Source organism: Lutra lutra, chromosome 9, assembly GCF_902655055.1.
Source record: "Lutra lutra chromosome 9, mLutLut1.2, whole genome shotgun sequence".
NCBI lineage: Eukaryota > Metazoa > Chordata > Mammalia > Carnivora > Mustelidae > Lutra > Lutra lutra.
In genome coordinates, this window is record NC_062286.1 from 83,063,736 (window position 1) to 83,078,051 (window position 14,316).

The window sequence follows — 14,316 nt, forward strand, 5'->3', positions numbered from 1 at the left end:
TTTTTTTTTAAGATTTTATTTATTTATTTGACAGACAGAGATCACAAGTAGGCAGAGAGGGAGGCAGAGAGAGGGGAGGAAGCAGGCTCCCTGCTGAGCAGAGAGCCCGATGCGGGGCTCGATCCCAGGACCCTGAGATCATGACCTGAGCTGAAGGCAGAGGCTTTAACCCACTGAGCCACCCAGGCACCCCGAGAAAGTCATCCTTTTTTAAATCCATGCCACACTATATTTCCCTTATTTATATTATTATGTCAAGGAATTCTGTCAAACTTAGCAAAAGACATCATCCTTTCTCTTTTTTTTTTTTAAAGATTTTTTTAAATTTTTATTTATTTGACAGAGAGAGATCACAAGCAGACAGAGAGGCAGGCAGAGAGAGAGAGGGAAGCAGGCTCCCTGCCGAGCAGAGAGCCCGATGTGGGACTCGATCCCAGGACCCTGAGATCATGACCTGAGCCGAAGGCAGCGGCTTAACCCACTGAGCCACCCAGGCGCCCCAGACATCATCCTTTCAAAAAATTAAACAAACATGGGACGCCTGGGTGGCTCAGTTGGTTAAGCAGCTGCCTTCGGCTCAGGTCATGATTCCAGCGTCCTGGGATCGAGTCCCACATCGGGCTCCTTGCTCAGCAGGAGCCTGCTTCTCCCTCTGCCTCTGCCTGCCATTCTGTCTGCCTGTGCTTGCTCTCTCTCCCTCTCTCTCTGACAAATAAATAAAATCTTTAAAAAAAAAAATTAAACAAACATGCTTAACTTTCAATTAAAAAAAAAAGAAGCTATTTCTAGCAACACAGTGGGGGAAAGTCACAAAGAATAGTTCAAAGCCAGTAAGACACTACTTAAAAACATTTAGCTTATTTACAAATATCCCAACCAAACTGGGGATTACTCTATCCTGAAAAATATTCCTTCTGGCTTTCCAACAAGCAAAATTCATTTCTATTTGGACAGTTTCCTCTTTAGTTTTTTCCTGTCTTTTTTCACCTATCATCTGTTATATATTTGTAAAGAGGTCTAAGAAATTTGCTTACAGTCTAACTTAAGGATAATTCTTTATGGTGATTTGCAAATTGAAGTCATTCATTATAGAGTCAGTCTATCTGAAAATTACAGTGCAAATAAAAGCAACTTGTAGCTAATGGTTAGAAGAAAGTTTTGTGTGATTTTTAAATTTTATGGGTTTTACACAGTGCTACGAAATCAGCTTGTGCTTAATAAATATATGTTAGATAAGGAATGGGATGGCAAGAGAGAAGGTGAAGAAGTCATAGCAAAAATTATCAAACCACCACTTTTCTAAGCTATCCATGTGCTAAAATGGAAACCACTACATTAGGGTCAGAAAGAATAATGGTCTTTAACTTCTATAAGAAGCACTGAATGGTTAAATTACTGTTACAGGTTGAATTGTGCCCTCCCAAAGATATGCTGAATCCCTAAACCCCAGTACCTCAGAATGTGTCCTTATTTGGAAGCAGGGTTGTTGAAGATATAATTAGTTAAGATACAGTTATATTGGAGTAGGATGGACCCTTAATCCAGTACGACTGGAGTCCTTACAAGAAGATGGTCATGTAAAGACACAGACAAAAAAAATGCTATCTGATTGGAGCCATGCAGCTGTGAGCCAAGGAACACAAAAATTGCCAGCAGACTGCCAGAAGTCAGGAAGAGGCAAGGAAGGACTGACTCTCCTACAGGTTTCAGAAGGAGCATTGCCTATCAACACCCTGACTTAAGACTTCTGGCCCCCAGATTGTGAGAAAATACATTTCTGTTGTTTTAAGCCACCCAGTTTGTGGTACTCTGTTAGGGCAGCCCTAGAAAACTAATCCAATCACTTTATTTCATTTTCTTTTACAAGGTCAGTTTATATTTTTTAATTCATAAAATCAGGCATGTTTGTAGAAGGAATTTGTAGAACCACATGTCTTCGAAGAAGGAAAAATTATCATTCAGTTTTGCTGGCCAAAAAGTATCAAAATCTGATGCATTTCTCCCCAATTTTATCTCTGAATAGTTTTTAGCTTTCGTGCAGCTATGACTATAATCTCATACCATCTTATAGTGTTATTTTCAATTAGCCCAATAACATACATTTCTATATTATTACAAACTTTTGGTAAACATCTTTGAAGTTTGTCAATATAAACAGTGTTGCCCAGATTATTTTTGGGCAACTTTATTTTATTATTCTACTATTTTCATTTTTTTTCATTCTTTTGGATCTGACTCTAAAATTAAAAATGACCATCTCATCAATTCTCTCTATATTCTGCTGTGAGAGAAATAGGAGGTAGATTATTTAGGATTATTCAGTAAAAAAACAGGCCATCAAACAGACCCTAATAGACCGTGGTCATAATTAAGACAGGAATTCTCAGATCTATGTATAAGAGGTAGTATGAGAATGAAGCATTTGATAATTAGTGAACCGCTTAGTGACTACTTAGTCTTATGACACCAGGCTGTGACAGTATAGACTCTGGTAGAACCAGAATCTTATTTCCTGATTTCCACTCCTGCATTATTTTCACTTAGTTCATGGCCATGATTTAAAAACGCCTTAAGAGCTGCTTCGTTTTGAGCTCAGAAAAATCTAACAGGTATCTGTATCATGTGATCATAGAACTCTTGGTTCTAAGTATACTTTAGCTTATGATTTGCAAACTTTTTGGAAATCTTATCTTCATAAACTGTTACTCATATTCCCCATTCAAAAAACAAAGAAAAGCAGAACCTGTGGGATGGCAGGGAGGGCCAGGCAACAAGGTCAGCAAGTCCTATTACCAACTCCCTAGTCCTCCTTTAGGATCCAGGCAGCCCCTTGAACTGCCTCCAGGGAACCCTAGAGCTCACGGGATTACCTTTTCTAAAAGAGAACACATCACCTAGTTTTTCATCCACTCTGTGTGTAAAATGGCTAGGGAGAAAGGGAGTTTCTTAAGGTCTGTTGTGTGTAAAGAATTAAGTTATGGAAAACAGCTTTTCAATTTTTCCTATGCCTAATTCTCTCTTCTGAATGACTGTTTTGTTCCAAGTTCCTGGAAATTTCAAAATGGCTGTTGACATTTACAAGTTGGCTTATGATAGGGCCGTATCCAGAGTATTCTCTCTTCAATTCCTCTTACCATCTTTGGTGCTCCACTTCCTCTGTATTTTCTCCTCTCTATATAACTGAAAAGCTAAATTATGAATTCTAAAGATCATTTTTATGTAGCACTTCTCCACAAGTACTATTATAAATCTGAATACACGAAGGCAGCTAAATAATGGTAAGTTCAAATGCAATAAAAGATGTATTTCTGTGAGAATAAGTGGTCTTTCCTTTTTGTGACTCTGAGTTGCATTTCTAGGAGTGATAAAGACTTTTTGCTGATCCAGACACATTTACACTTTCTTGATCAGCTCTCCGTCCCAACACCAGGGTCCCCACTCCCAACTGACCTCATGGAGCTGCCCATAGCCAAGAATTAGGACAATTCCAGGTGATCCATGTTAGTCATGGCTGGCCTCTTGATCTGGTCCTGATGATATTTTCTACATTAGTTCACCACTAAATATAGGATATACATAGACAAGAAGATAAAGATGACAATTACATTTAGTCAAAAGAATAGAAAAGCCCTCAAATTATGAAATTCATAAATATGACATTTATAGTTCATAGTTTATCATTGGTAAGGCACCACTTAATCTTTTATTATAGAGCATATTTTAGAAGATTTTGAGAGTGGAATCATTACAATCAACTGAGAACTGCAAATCAATAGGACTGGCCAACTTGCATATCACCAATGGAGACTTGTGGTTCATTCATTTTTAAAAGGGATAAGTTTGATTATGATTGAACTCCTCTTCAGTGGAGGTTCTGATGCATATTGGCCAGCATCTGATATATCATATTCAAACTCATGATACTATTTCAGTTGTAAGATAATAAATGGCTGAACATAAGAGAGGTCCATTGGTCTAGTCACTTCCTGAGATTTCACTGTACAGGCTTATGTAATCAAATATAAATAAAAGTCTGTTATCTCCTCAGCTAGCAGGCCTACCTTGGCCTTCCATTGGTAGAGCCTGATTTTGCTCAACCAACCATCTTTCAAAACCAGACATGTTCGACAACTATTTAACGTCCCTGTCTGGCTTCTCCCAACCACTTCCTATGGCTCGCATCTTGATTTCTAAAGCTAGGGCTATCTCTGACCTCATTTTGAGGACCCCTGAGGATTTTGTAGGTAAAGGACTTTTCACAGTGGAGCTTGATTGAAGCAATGCTTACACGCAAAATACAAACTTACAAAAAGGATAAGTTAAGAGAACAGTAATCCCCTTCATAAAACATTTCAAATACTTTTCTATACAGATCAAGTTCCTCTGTGTTTAAAATACTGTTCTGTTTTTTAAAAATACGTTTACTGAAAACTTTTCCATGAACACATAAAGAGGAATCTACATTTTCTTTTTCTAGCGGAGCTAGGTACATCTAGCCCAGTTACCCAGAGTGAAAACCTGCTCATTAACAAACTTCTCATTGGCTCATCTCCATGTTTCACTTTTCCTTCTCTTTCACTTGGGCTTCCTGCAATCATCTCTTAAATAAATTATCTGCACCAAATCTTTGTGTCAGGATCTCCTTTTGGGAAGTTTGAGCTAAGATAACTTCCTCATCACAGAAGTGACAACATCAACAGTGGTGATAGCTAGGGTAGGATATCTGTCTTGCCTCTGGTCTGCTTCTTCTTTTGTTCCCAGTTTGATCTTCTTCTGCAACCCATGCCTTCCAGCCTATGTACACTAGAGTACTTGCTTCCTTTCAATTCAACTGATCAAAAGAGATTCTAATTCTCTGTACCAGTGCTCAGAGATGGCTTTTAAAGGGCTGAGCTTTGCTGACAAATCTATAGCATCCACATGTTCATGAACTTCCATTGCTCACAACAACCCCTTTACACTCTGGCTAAGAGGTATGAGCAGTTATAGGACTGAGGCCTGGGTTATATAAATGAGAGACTCTAAGGTCCTAAGAGGATCTTTCAATCATTTCCATCCAACTCTCTAACCTCACATGCTAGAAAACTGAGGAGCAGAGAGGATAAGTGTTCGCTTAATGCCTTGTCCGTCAGAGAAGAGGAACTCAGATCTCTGACTCCTAAACCAGACTTCTCCCTTTCTGAGATTTTCCTAAACACATTCCACCATTGCTTCCTTTGCTTGAATCAATTCCCACTGTTTACCACTACTTCCACCATTTATTTCCAGGTCCTCACTGACACTGAGCCCTTAAGTTATATTCATGCAGTCCAGTTTCACAGATTTGCTACCCTCCTTGCCTTGCCTCATACTGAGGTTAAAAAATCCTCACCAGTATTTTACAACAAAGAAAAGACTAGGAAATAAGTAAAGTGATGTACAGGGGGTTGTCATTGATGACTTGTTGCATAATTGAGCTCCCCTTGGGATTTCTGTCACTGGGTGAGATAACTGGTGACTGGCACACTGTACCCTGGGAAGATGCACACATATCCCACAGCTTGCTGAACACATAAGCATCTAACCTGCCATTGGTGCTCTTGAAAGCCAAGGCTAGGCTGTTCCTTCCTGATCTGATAGATAATCTGGCTTCTGTTTTTAACTCCACATTACCCCATGCCTCAGCTTAGTCTCCTGGTCCCACCTACCCTGTCAGATTTATCTCTCAGGGTTCTCTGAATGAGTTATCTGACCCAGTGGGACAGTTTCCTCATTTCCAACTTCACTGTTGTCTAAGCAAGCTATCTTTTCCTCCAGGCTAAAATGCCAAATTAGCATTTATTTCCAGATTATTATCTTGATTACCTTTTGGAGTGGGTTTGTGTTCTCAAATAGATTCTTAAGGTCAAGGGCCATGACTTCAGTCTACTTCCTGATATGTATTGCACATGACTTGTTATGGACTGAATGTTTGTGTTCCCCATGTATTGAAACCTAAGCCTCAGTGTGGCTGAATTTGGAGATGGGCCTCTAAGGAAATAATTAAGGCTAAAATTCAAAAGGTCATAAAGGTGGGGCCCTGAGAGAATAGGGTAGGTGTCCTTAGAAGATGAGACACCAGATGGCTTTTTTCCCTCCTCTCTCTATAGTGGCACTGAGGAAAAACCCATGTGAGACAATAGTGAGAAGGTGGCCACCTGCAAGCCAGGGAGACAGCTTTCACCAGAAACCAGATCAGCTGGAACATTGATCTTGGATTTCTAGCCTCCAGAACTGCAAGAAATTAAATCTCTGTTATTTAAGCCACATAGTCTATGGGATTTTATTATGGCAGTCTGAGCTAACATAGAGCTTTTGATTGAGAAAATGGTCCTTTCCCTTGGATCTCAAGCAGAGTTACAAGCTGGACAGGTGTCACTGGTTCTGCGTGAAAAGTTAACTAACTTCCTAGAGAGTCCAAAACAAAACCCTCCTTTGTCACCACCACTCAAGAACTCATATCCTTTCCTCTGTGCCTGACAGTATCCTCCCAAGTATGAACAAAGCTCTGGGCCACAAGCAAATCTTTACCCCCTTGTCTACATTGACTCTGGCATCCCATCAGATGCTGAGTCTTAAGAGAGCCTACTGCCCGAAGACCTTGTATCTCCTTTCTCCAGACCTCCAGGCCTGATTCCTCTGGCCTGTGCTCTTGAGATGGCCTCTTCATGGCTCTTCTAACCTCTAATCTTCATCTCATAGACAGAAGAGGAAACAGAGGCTCAAAATTTAAACATGTTCAAGGGTGCACAACTGTTAGTAGAATTAGGTTCAAACCTAGTTCAGTTTTGCCCCAAATCTAGCCTACTTTCCACTGCGCCTATTAACCTTCTATACAGCCAGAATTTAAAATGTTCTGCCTTTTAACTATAGATACTTTGAGACGGTCTTAAACCCATTATCAAATTGTAAGTTCTTTGAGAGTAGGTGGCTTCATCTTCCTTATATCTAGGGCAATGACTAAGTCAGATGCCTTGTGCTGGGTAAGGCACTTCAAGAAAATGTCCTAAATTGAAAATGAGAACTGTCACAATGTGACATGGGCAATAGCAGTTTAGGAGAGATTCAGAGAAAGCTTGTAGGAGAAGGAAGAGTTGGTTTCTGAGTTGAGCTTGAGGTAATAGAGAATCTGGCCAGGCAGAGAAGGGGGTGGTGTGAGTTGGGCCTCAATATCATGAGTGAACCTGTGGTGGAAGAGTGGCTTGGTGGGAGAAGTAGGGACTGCATTTCTGCATTGGGTTCAGTTGTACACACCAAGCAAGTCAATTAACTTCTTTAAACACTGGTTTCTTAATGTGTAAAGTGTGAAAAATAAGAGTACCTATCATTTGGGGTTAATGTGAAGAATAATGAGATAGGGGCGCCTGGGCGGCTCAGTTGGTTAAGCCTCTGCCTTCGGCTCAGCTCCTAATTTCTGGGGTCCTGGGATAGAGCCCCACCTCGGACTCTCTGCTTAGCGGGGAAACTGCTTCTCACTCTCTTTCTACCTGCCTATCTGCCTACTTGTGATTTCTCTCAAATAAATAAATAAAATCTTAAAAAAAAAGAATAATGAGATAATGTACATAAAGAACTTAGCACATTGTTTGGGCCTAATATGTGTTATCTATTATTAATAATAAATACTATTAAAATACTATTAGTAGTAATATGGTCTGAAATTTCAAATGCTCAACAATCTAGCTCTTTGAGTAAATAATTTACACCACAGATAATGCCATTGCTGTAAACTACATTAAAAACAAAATCGTTAAAAGTACTATTAAATTCATAGCAACATGTTGGTTACTATGATTTTCCTAATCAAAGGATTCCAGGATTCCCTTACGAGGGATTCTCATAGTTGAAAATCTTGAAAACCAAACTGTTGAGAGGCAGGAGACTGCTAAACATATTCTGGATAAAAGACTAACTTGGCTGAATCAGAGTCTTGGATTTTCAGAGTAGGCTGACCTAGTGAGAATCCCTGTTCTACTTCCAGGCTGTGCTTTTAAGGCATTTAGGCACATTCCTTATCCTCCAGTACTTTGGTTTCCTTATCCTTAAAATGTGGGAACTAATACACAAGGGCCACAAGACAGGTTAAACTGGGTACTGTACATAAAGAAGAACTGGTAGATGATCATGACGGTGATGTTTGTGAAGTCTAATTGTGAAGAGCCTTAGATTTTCATCCTGTAAGGCTCTTGCTCTCCAAGTGTGATCCTTTTAACAGCAACCTTACCCATCATCTGACAACTTGTTAGAAATGCATATTCTCAGGCCATCCCAGACCTGATGAACTCTGGAGGTGGGGTCAGCAATTAGTGCTTTTACCATCCCTCCTGGTGATTCTGATGCACTTCGATTTGAGAACCTGCTATGAAGTAATAGGGAGCCATTGAAAGTTTTTTTTTTTTTTTTTTTTTTTTTTTTTAACAGTGGAGCGATGTGATAAAAATGACTATTGCGCACAGGCAATATATTCTCATTTAAACAAGGATCAAATCACCTAACTACCGGTCAAGCTCCCAACAGTTGCTGGCAGAAGCCTGTTCGTTGATCCTTAATGATCTCTAGGCACAAAACGGAGGGGCTAGCGCTTAGGGCTCCAAACACAGTGCTCACCTACTGAGTGAGGTAAGAAAGGCAGCTCAAGGTAATTACAGGTGCTGGTTTGGGTACTGTTTCCAAGAAAGCCTTGGACCCGGCGGCCAGGTGATGCTCAACAAATTCCTCACCTACAAGCTGTCACAAAGCCTGCAGATAGAGAGAAAAAAGAAAACCGTGTAGGGAACCGGAAATGAGGGTCTTAGGGGTACAGAATTGGTAGGTGGAGGAAAGGAATGGGATACGCGGGGGTGAGAGAGAAGGGAGGCCACTCGTCGCTGGGGGTGGCTACACCCATCCGCGTCCCTTTAGAGCCCGGCGCGGTCGGCAGGCGGGCGGGACGCAGCCCCTCCCGGAGGACAAGGGTCCCTCCGCCCCCGTGCGTTTGCGGCCAGGGTCCAGGTCACACTTCTGCTCCCTTTACTGTTAGTGAGAGATGGGGCGTTTCCTCATCCTCGGCACCTCACCGGGACGCCCCGGTCCGTCTCATCCCTGCTCTGGCCCTCCCGCGAGCGCCCCGTCGGCCGGCTGCCGCGTCCCGGCCGCGGTTCGCCGTGCCCCGCCGGCCGGCCCATTGTTCGGGCCCCACCCCTGCCTGAATATTCACGCCGACACGGGCTGCTCGCCCCGCGCCTCCCCAGCTGGGCTCGGTTTTGGGAGTGCGTTTCCGCATCGTTTTTCCAGCCGGGGAAGGAGAGGGGGAGCTGTTTCCTCTCTCCTCAGAATATATTTCGGTTGTCCCGTTTCTCCTCCCTCGCCGCCGCCGCCCCCTCCCTCCCCGCCTCCTCTCCGCCTCCGCCCCCGCCTCCCGGGTTATCTTTGTTTCGCTGCCTCGCGCTCACTCGCTCAACTCTCGGCGGCGCCGCGGCCCCACGCTCCGGGCCCGTCCTCCAGGCGCGCGGCGGGGCGCGGGCGCCGGGGCCTGAGGCGGCGGGCGACGCCCGGGGGCCTGACGGCCGCCCCGCGCCATGGTGTGAGCGCCGCCGCCGCCGCTCCGCGCACGCTCCGTCCGCTCTCCGTGCGCGGCCCGGGCCGGCGGAGAGCAGCGACCAGCCCGCCGCCGCCGCCCCCGGCCTCGCGAGGCGGAGCCCCGGCCGCCCGCTCCCTTGTGAGGAGACGCCGTCGGCGGCCTGGCCTGTGAAGGAAATAAATAGAGAAACAGATATATTTATTGGTACTATTTTGTTTGGTGGCAAAAAGGGAAAATGGCGAACGACTCCCCTGCAAAAAGTCTGGTGGACATCGACCTCTCCTCCCTGCGGGTGAGTGGCCACGACGGGCCCCGCCGCGGGCGCGCCGGGAGTGGGGAGCCGGGGCCGCGCCCTGGCCCGCCGGGCGCTCGGGCGCCGCCGCGGGCAGAGCCTCGGGTGCGGCGGCCCCTTTGTCTGCCTGCGTCGGCGTGTGCGGGGCGGCGGGGCGCGACCCTCCGCCGACTCCCCCACTCCGCCGCGTCCCCCGAGCCCCGAGCCCGGGGCGCGGCCTTCGGGCGCTGGGGGACCGCGCGAGACGAAGCCCGCCCCGTTTGCAGTCGCCTTTTCTCTCCAACTGCCCCGCTGTATTTATTCATTGTTTTGCTGGTTTTAAATTCTAACCCCTCCCCTCCTCTTCTCTAGGATCCTGCTGGGATTTTTGAGCTGGTGGAAGTGGTTGGAAATGGCACCTATGGACAAGTCTATAAGGTCGGTGTGAGCCGCCGTCTTTGTTTCCCGTGGCACGTTGAAACTTCTTGTTGGGGGACGAGGAGAAGGGTGATAAACACGCTGCTTACTGGAGGCCACGCCGCTTGGCCAAAGTTGGGAAGGGGGTTTCGCCTTGTAGTCCCTCTGTTTTTAAACAGGAGTTTATATGCAGGCTGGCCTTAGAAGACCTCACTCATTTCCTGGCCTTGAGATAAGGCAATAAGCTACATTCTTTGGCGTGCACTTTCCTTAAGTAAAATGGAAAAACATTTTTTCATAAGGCAACCTTAATTCTTTCGTTTTCCCCAATTCCGGCCTTCTGAGTTTGTGTGTGTTAATTAAAATTCAGTATAGACAGGCCTGGCCTGTGATTATGCCAAACCACTGTCTTGCTCTTCTTGAAAATGGTCATCGTGTTGCTTCGTTTTAATGTTTGCCAGGTGCTCAAGGTGAGGAGTTCGGTGTTACCTGGGACTGCTTCCTAACTATCATACATGCTGCTGATAGATACGTACATATTTTGGGGAAGCAGGGAGGGGTGTGTGTTTGGGCAGCAGGAGCAGAAAGAATTACAGCATGAGGATTATAAAATCTGAATTCCAGGAATAACCTGTTTGACAGGTGTGTAATTGAAATAGAGACGAGGGAGAGCAAGGAGTCAAGAGGATGCCCAGATTTCACACCCACCCCAGGCCTGTCTCTTTTTTAACACCCCCCCCCCACCGGTAAATGAAACTAACAAATCTGGAGACTATGAGTCTGCTCTGAGTAGCTGACACCTGATGTGACTAACAGTGCTGTTCATTCTATTCAGAGCACATTCTAGAGCTTCTGAAAGAGCTGTAGGTAATGGAGGCGCAGGCCTTGAAGATTTGAAACAGAATGTTAAATTTCCCCTGTCCTGATTTATTTCTTATTGCTGAACGCTTTCTAAAAGTAATCTTCACTGGGGGTGTTTTCTGGCTGCTCGAATGGGTACAAGGAGCTAGAAAAAAAAAATGTTATGAAGCAGGGCTTTGTGGTTCACCATGAATTGTCATTGTCTCATTAAAATGGAGGGAGGGGGTTGGAACTGACCGTAGACCATTTTTTCTAGGCCAAATTAAGTGTGGATCCTATTGTCTCTTTTATGCTTAATGAATAGGGTTATCTGTCCCTTTGAACGCCTCTCCCCAGCCCCAACTTCCCCTTGCCTGGGCTGTGTACTGGGCGTGTACGGCCTGCGGTCGGAACTTGAGTCAGTATTCTTAGGTGATCTCAATGTGAATTAGCATGTGTTTGTGGTTAACTGTTGGGGCTGTGGCCAGATTTTTGAATTGAAAGGAAGCCCTGTTAACTCAGCGTGCTGGGTCGACAGAATTTGGAAGCCTTTGGAAAATTTTGGAAAAGATTGTGTTGCAAACTCACTGAGTGGCCTGGGTAACTGGCTCTAAGGTATTCTCCCCAGCCCCAATGTTTGTTTAAGCCCCAGTCGGTTTTTTCTAACCCAGTTTTTCTGGCCAGATCTAAGTGGTGAGTGTACTCTCCAAGTGAGTTAGCCAAAGCTTGTTTTTGACCTGGTTACACAGTAGTTGGATTGTTTATATCTTCCTCCGGTCGGCATGGATGGATGGGAAGGGGATGTGAGTGAACTAGAATACAACAGTCCATTTTTTAAACCATAAGAAAAAGGAAAAGAATGAAACCTGAATGAGCTTTAAGTGGCTTTAAGAGGTGGGAGTTCGTTATGGTAACAGTTTAGGCAGGATCATGTTAAATTTTTCCCTCTCTTCATTTCCTTTGGTTCCATCCTCTCCTTCCCCCAAGCTTTTGAAATAGATTTGCTGAGCGGTTGCAGTTGGGAAGCATTTGGGATACTGGCAGTGACACAGCTCTCTGACTACAAAGTCTGTACAGTTGAGAAGAAATTCTCAAATTATGCAAACCTAAACAAATTAAGAAATCTGTGCAAATGTGGCATACACACACAAATAGTGCCTGAGATTTTGCTCACCAGCAGTTCTATTTTATTCGGAAAGATCAAGCATATACAAGGAGAGAGGGTAGATCTCCTAATTTAACAGTTAATCAGAACATGACCTGATGGTTTCATCTATAGCCTTTCTCCATTAATATTTTAAGGTTAAAGCCTAGATACAAGGTTACCCATAAATACTTCAGTTTGTATCATTTTTGTTTTTTAGATAATCACAGTGCCATTCTGACCCCTAAAAAGTTAATTCCATAGCATCAATATAAGTCTTAAGGTTTTCCTAATTTTCATAGACGCGTTCTCATATCAACGATATTTATGAACTGATATTGGGAAGTTCAGTCTTGGTAGTTGGTAGAAACAGGAGAAGCAGTTAATATCTGCATTTGCATCTTCCTTTCAATATCTAATTTCTAAAATGATTTATATTATGCAGAGGAGTTTATTTGGGATTTGTTGGTGTGATTTGCTTGTGGTGGTTTTGGGATAGATTATAATACTAGTATTTGTTTATTACTAACATCCACTAGTGTGAATAGCATCTGAGTTGGGAAATATTTGTGATAACTTGTTTATAAAGAAGCTTTTTTCTTAATGTAAATTCAGGGTAAAATACTTTCAAGCTGAATAACCTGTAGCCCTAATTTGATTTATTGCTCTATCTTTTATTTCTGTGTTTTTCCTATAAACTTTTATTTTTTTAGTGATTGGTGGTGGCTTATTTTGAGACTGCTGTATTTCTGTGAGGCAAATGAGTAAAAAGAGGGAGTTTTCTGGGTTTTGTTATGTTTTATGAAAGTGGCTTTTTTGGGGGTGGTTTATAATTTTCTCGGTGACAAAATTGGTAAATCATCGGGTATGGTTGAACAGTATATAACTATCTGAAAAATAGTTGAAGCACAGAGTATGTCCTATTTAGAGAAATTTATTTTTTGCATTAGGTTTCTGAGCGATCACTGGGGAGGATACTCAAAATCAAAACTTAAGAAAAATATTGTGAATTTCACTTTACAGGGTTCATGCAGAATACCATCTGTTTATAAAAAAGTGTTTATAAGATGATCTTGGCATGTTAAGTATATTTTAATTATTTTCGTCAAAGGGGGACAGTGACTAAAAAACAAAACCACAAAAATAAGTTTTGTTTTTATGTTATACTGAGTTTTATTTATTTTAATATTTACTGACCGTTTTTGTTTTCCTGGAGTACGGTTACCCTGTTATTTTGTACTTTGGAGCATACAGTGACTGGTGTTCTAAATGTCTTGACTAGGAGAAGGAAAATCCTACATCTGGAAAGTACTGCAGGTAGTGAGAGGGGAAGTTAGGGAGTTTAGAATCAGCAGGTGCAGTGTCTGGGATGAAGTCTTGCTCAGAGGAATGATGGCAGCCTTTTTGAGGGTTGAGCATCTTGACCTTGTCTGATCTTGGTCTCTGGAGGAAAGGTAGGCTGTAACCTTGATAGTTGAGGAGGAGAGTATTCTGGGCCCAAAGATGGTAAGCAGAAGCAACACTGAGAGTTTACTGCTGTTAGCCATTTAGGGCATGGTGCTAAGGCTGTCCCCTCATTACTGAAGAAAGGAGGAGGGGTGTATGGTGACAGCAAGGCCTGAGGGGTGACCTTTTTGGGAATGACAGGAGGTGTAAGGAGTAGTGGGCATCTTGGGAGAGATTATTTGCTCATGAGGTTAAGGAGGGCTGTCATTCTATGAGCATTGAGAGGTCATTGAAATTTTGTTGGGTTTGGAGACCCCTGGGAGTAAGAAACCTGATTAGATGATATTAGGGAAAGGAGCAGGTAAGATGGTTGGCCTAGGACAATGGTCCAGAAGAGAAGATGTAAAGGCTGGGACAGGGTAGTAGCAGTGGCAGTAGAGAGGAAGAGTGTTGGGCCGGATTCTTGGGCATTCTGCCTTGGCTAGGTCAGCCTGCTGAAATCAGTCATTCTCTGCAGGGTTTGGTGTGGCCCTTTCAATGGGTACTCTGTTTGCCCATTGGATTAGGAGGAGCCTGGGATCTGTGAAAGTGCTAAAATTACTTTCAGTTGCTCAGCAGTAA

The 14,316-nt window shown here is 43.4% G+C and overlaps 1 protein-coding gene and 1 long non-coding RNA gene across 51 annotated transcripts in view; one reads left to right on the forward strand and one right to left on the reverse strand.

Moving 5' to 3' along the window:
* Positions 1 to 3,336: 3,336 nt before the first annotated feature.
* Positions 3,337 to 9,514, reverse strand: LOC125109580 (uncharacterized). The gene is made up of 3 exons (XR_007130290.1): positions 9,450 to 9,514; positions 8,626 to 8,757; positions 3,337 to 3,559 (listed from the first exon to the last, which is right to left on the reverse strand). It is a non-coding gene; the product is annotated as an uncharacterized LOC125109580 (long non-coding RNA).
* Positions 9,515 to 9,672: 158 nt separating this feature from the next.
* Positions 9,673 to 14,316, forward strand: part of MAP4K4 (mitogen-activated protein kinase kinase kinase kinase 4) — a 191,167-nt gene continuing 186,523 nt past the window's right edge. For all 50 annotated transcript variants that reach the window (XM_047746625.1, XM_047746638.1, XM_047746624.1 and 47 more), the window contains exons 1-2: positions 9,673 to 9,869; positions 10,221 to 10,286. In XM_047746625.1, coding sequence (XP_047602581.1) covers positions 9,813 to 9,869; positions 10,221 to 10,286 — 123 coding nt within the window. In that variant the 5' untranslated portion in view covers positions 9,673 to 9,812. The remainder of the gene's footprint in view (positions 9,870 to 10,220; positions 10,287 to 14,316) is intronic.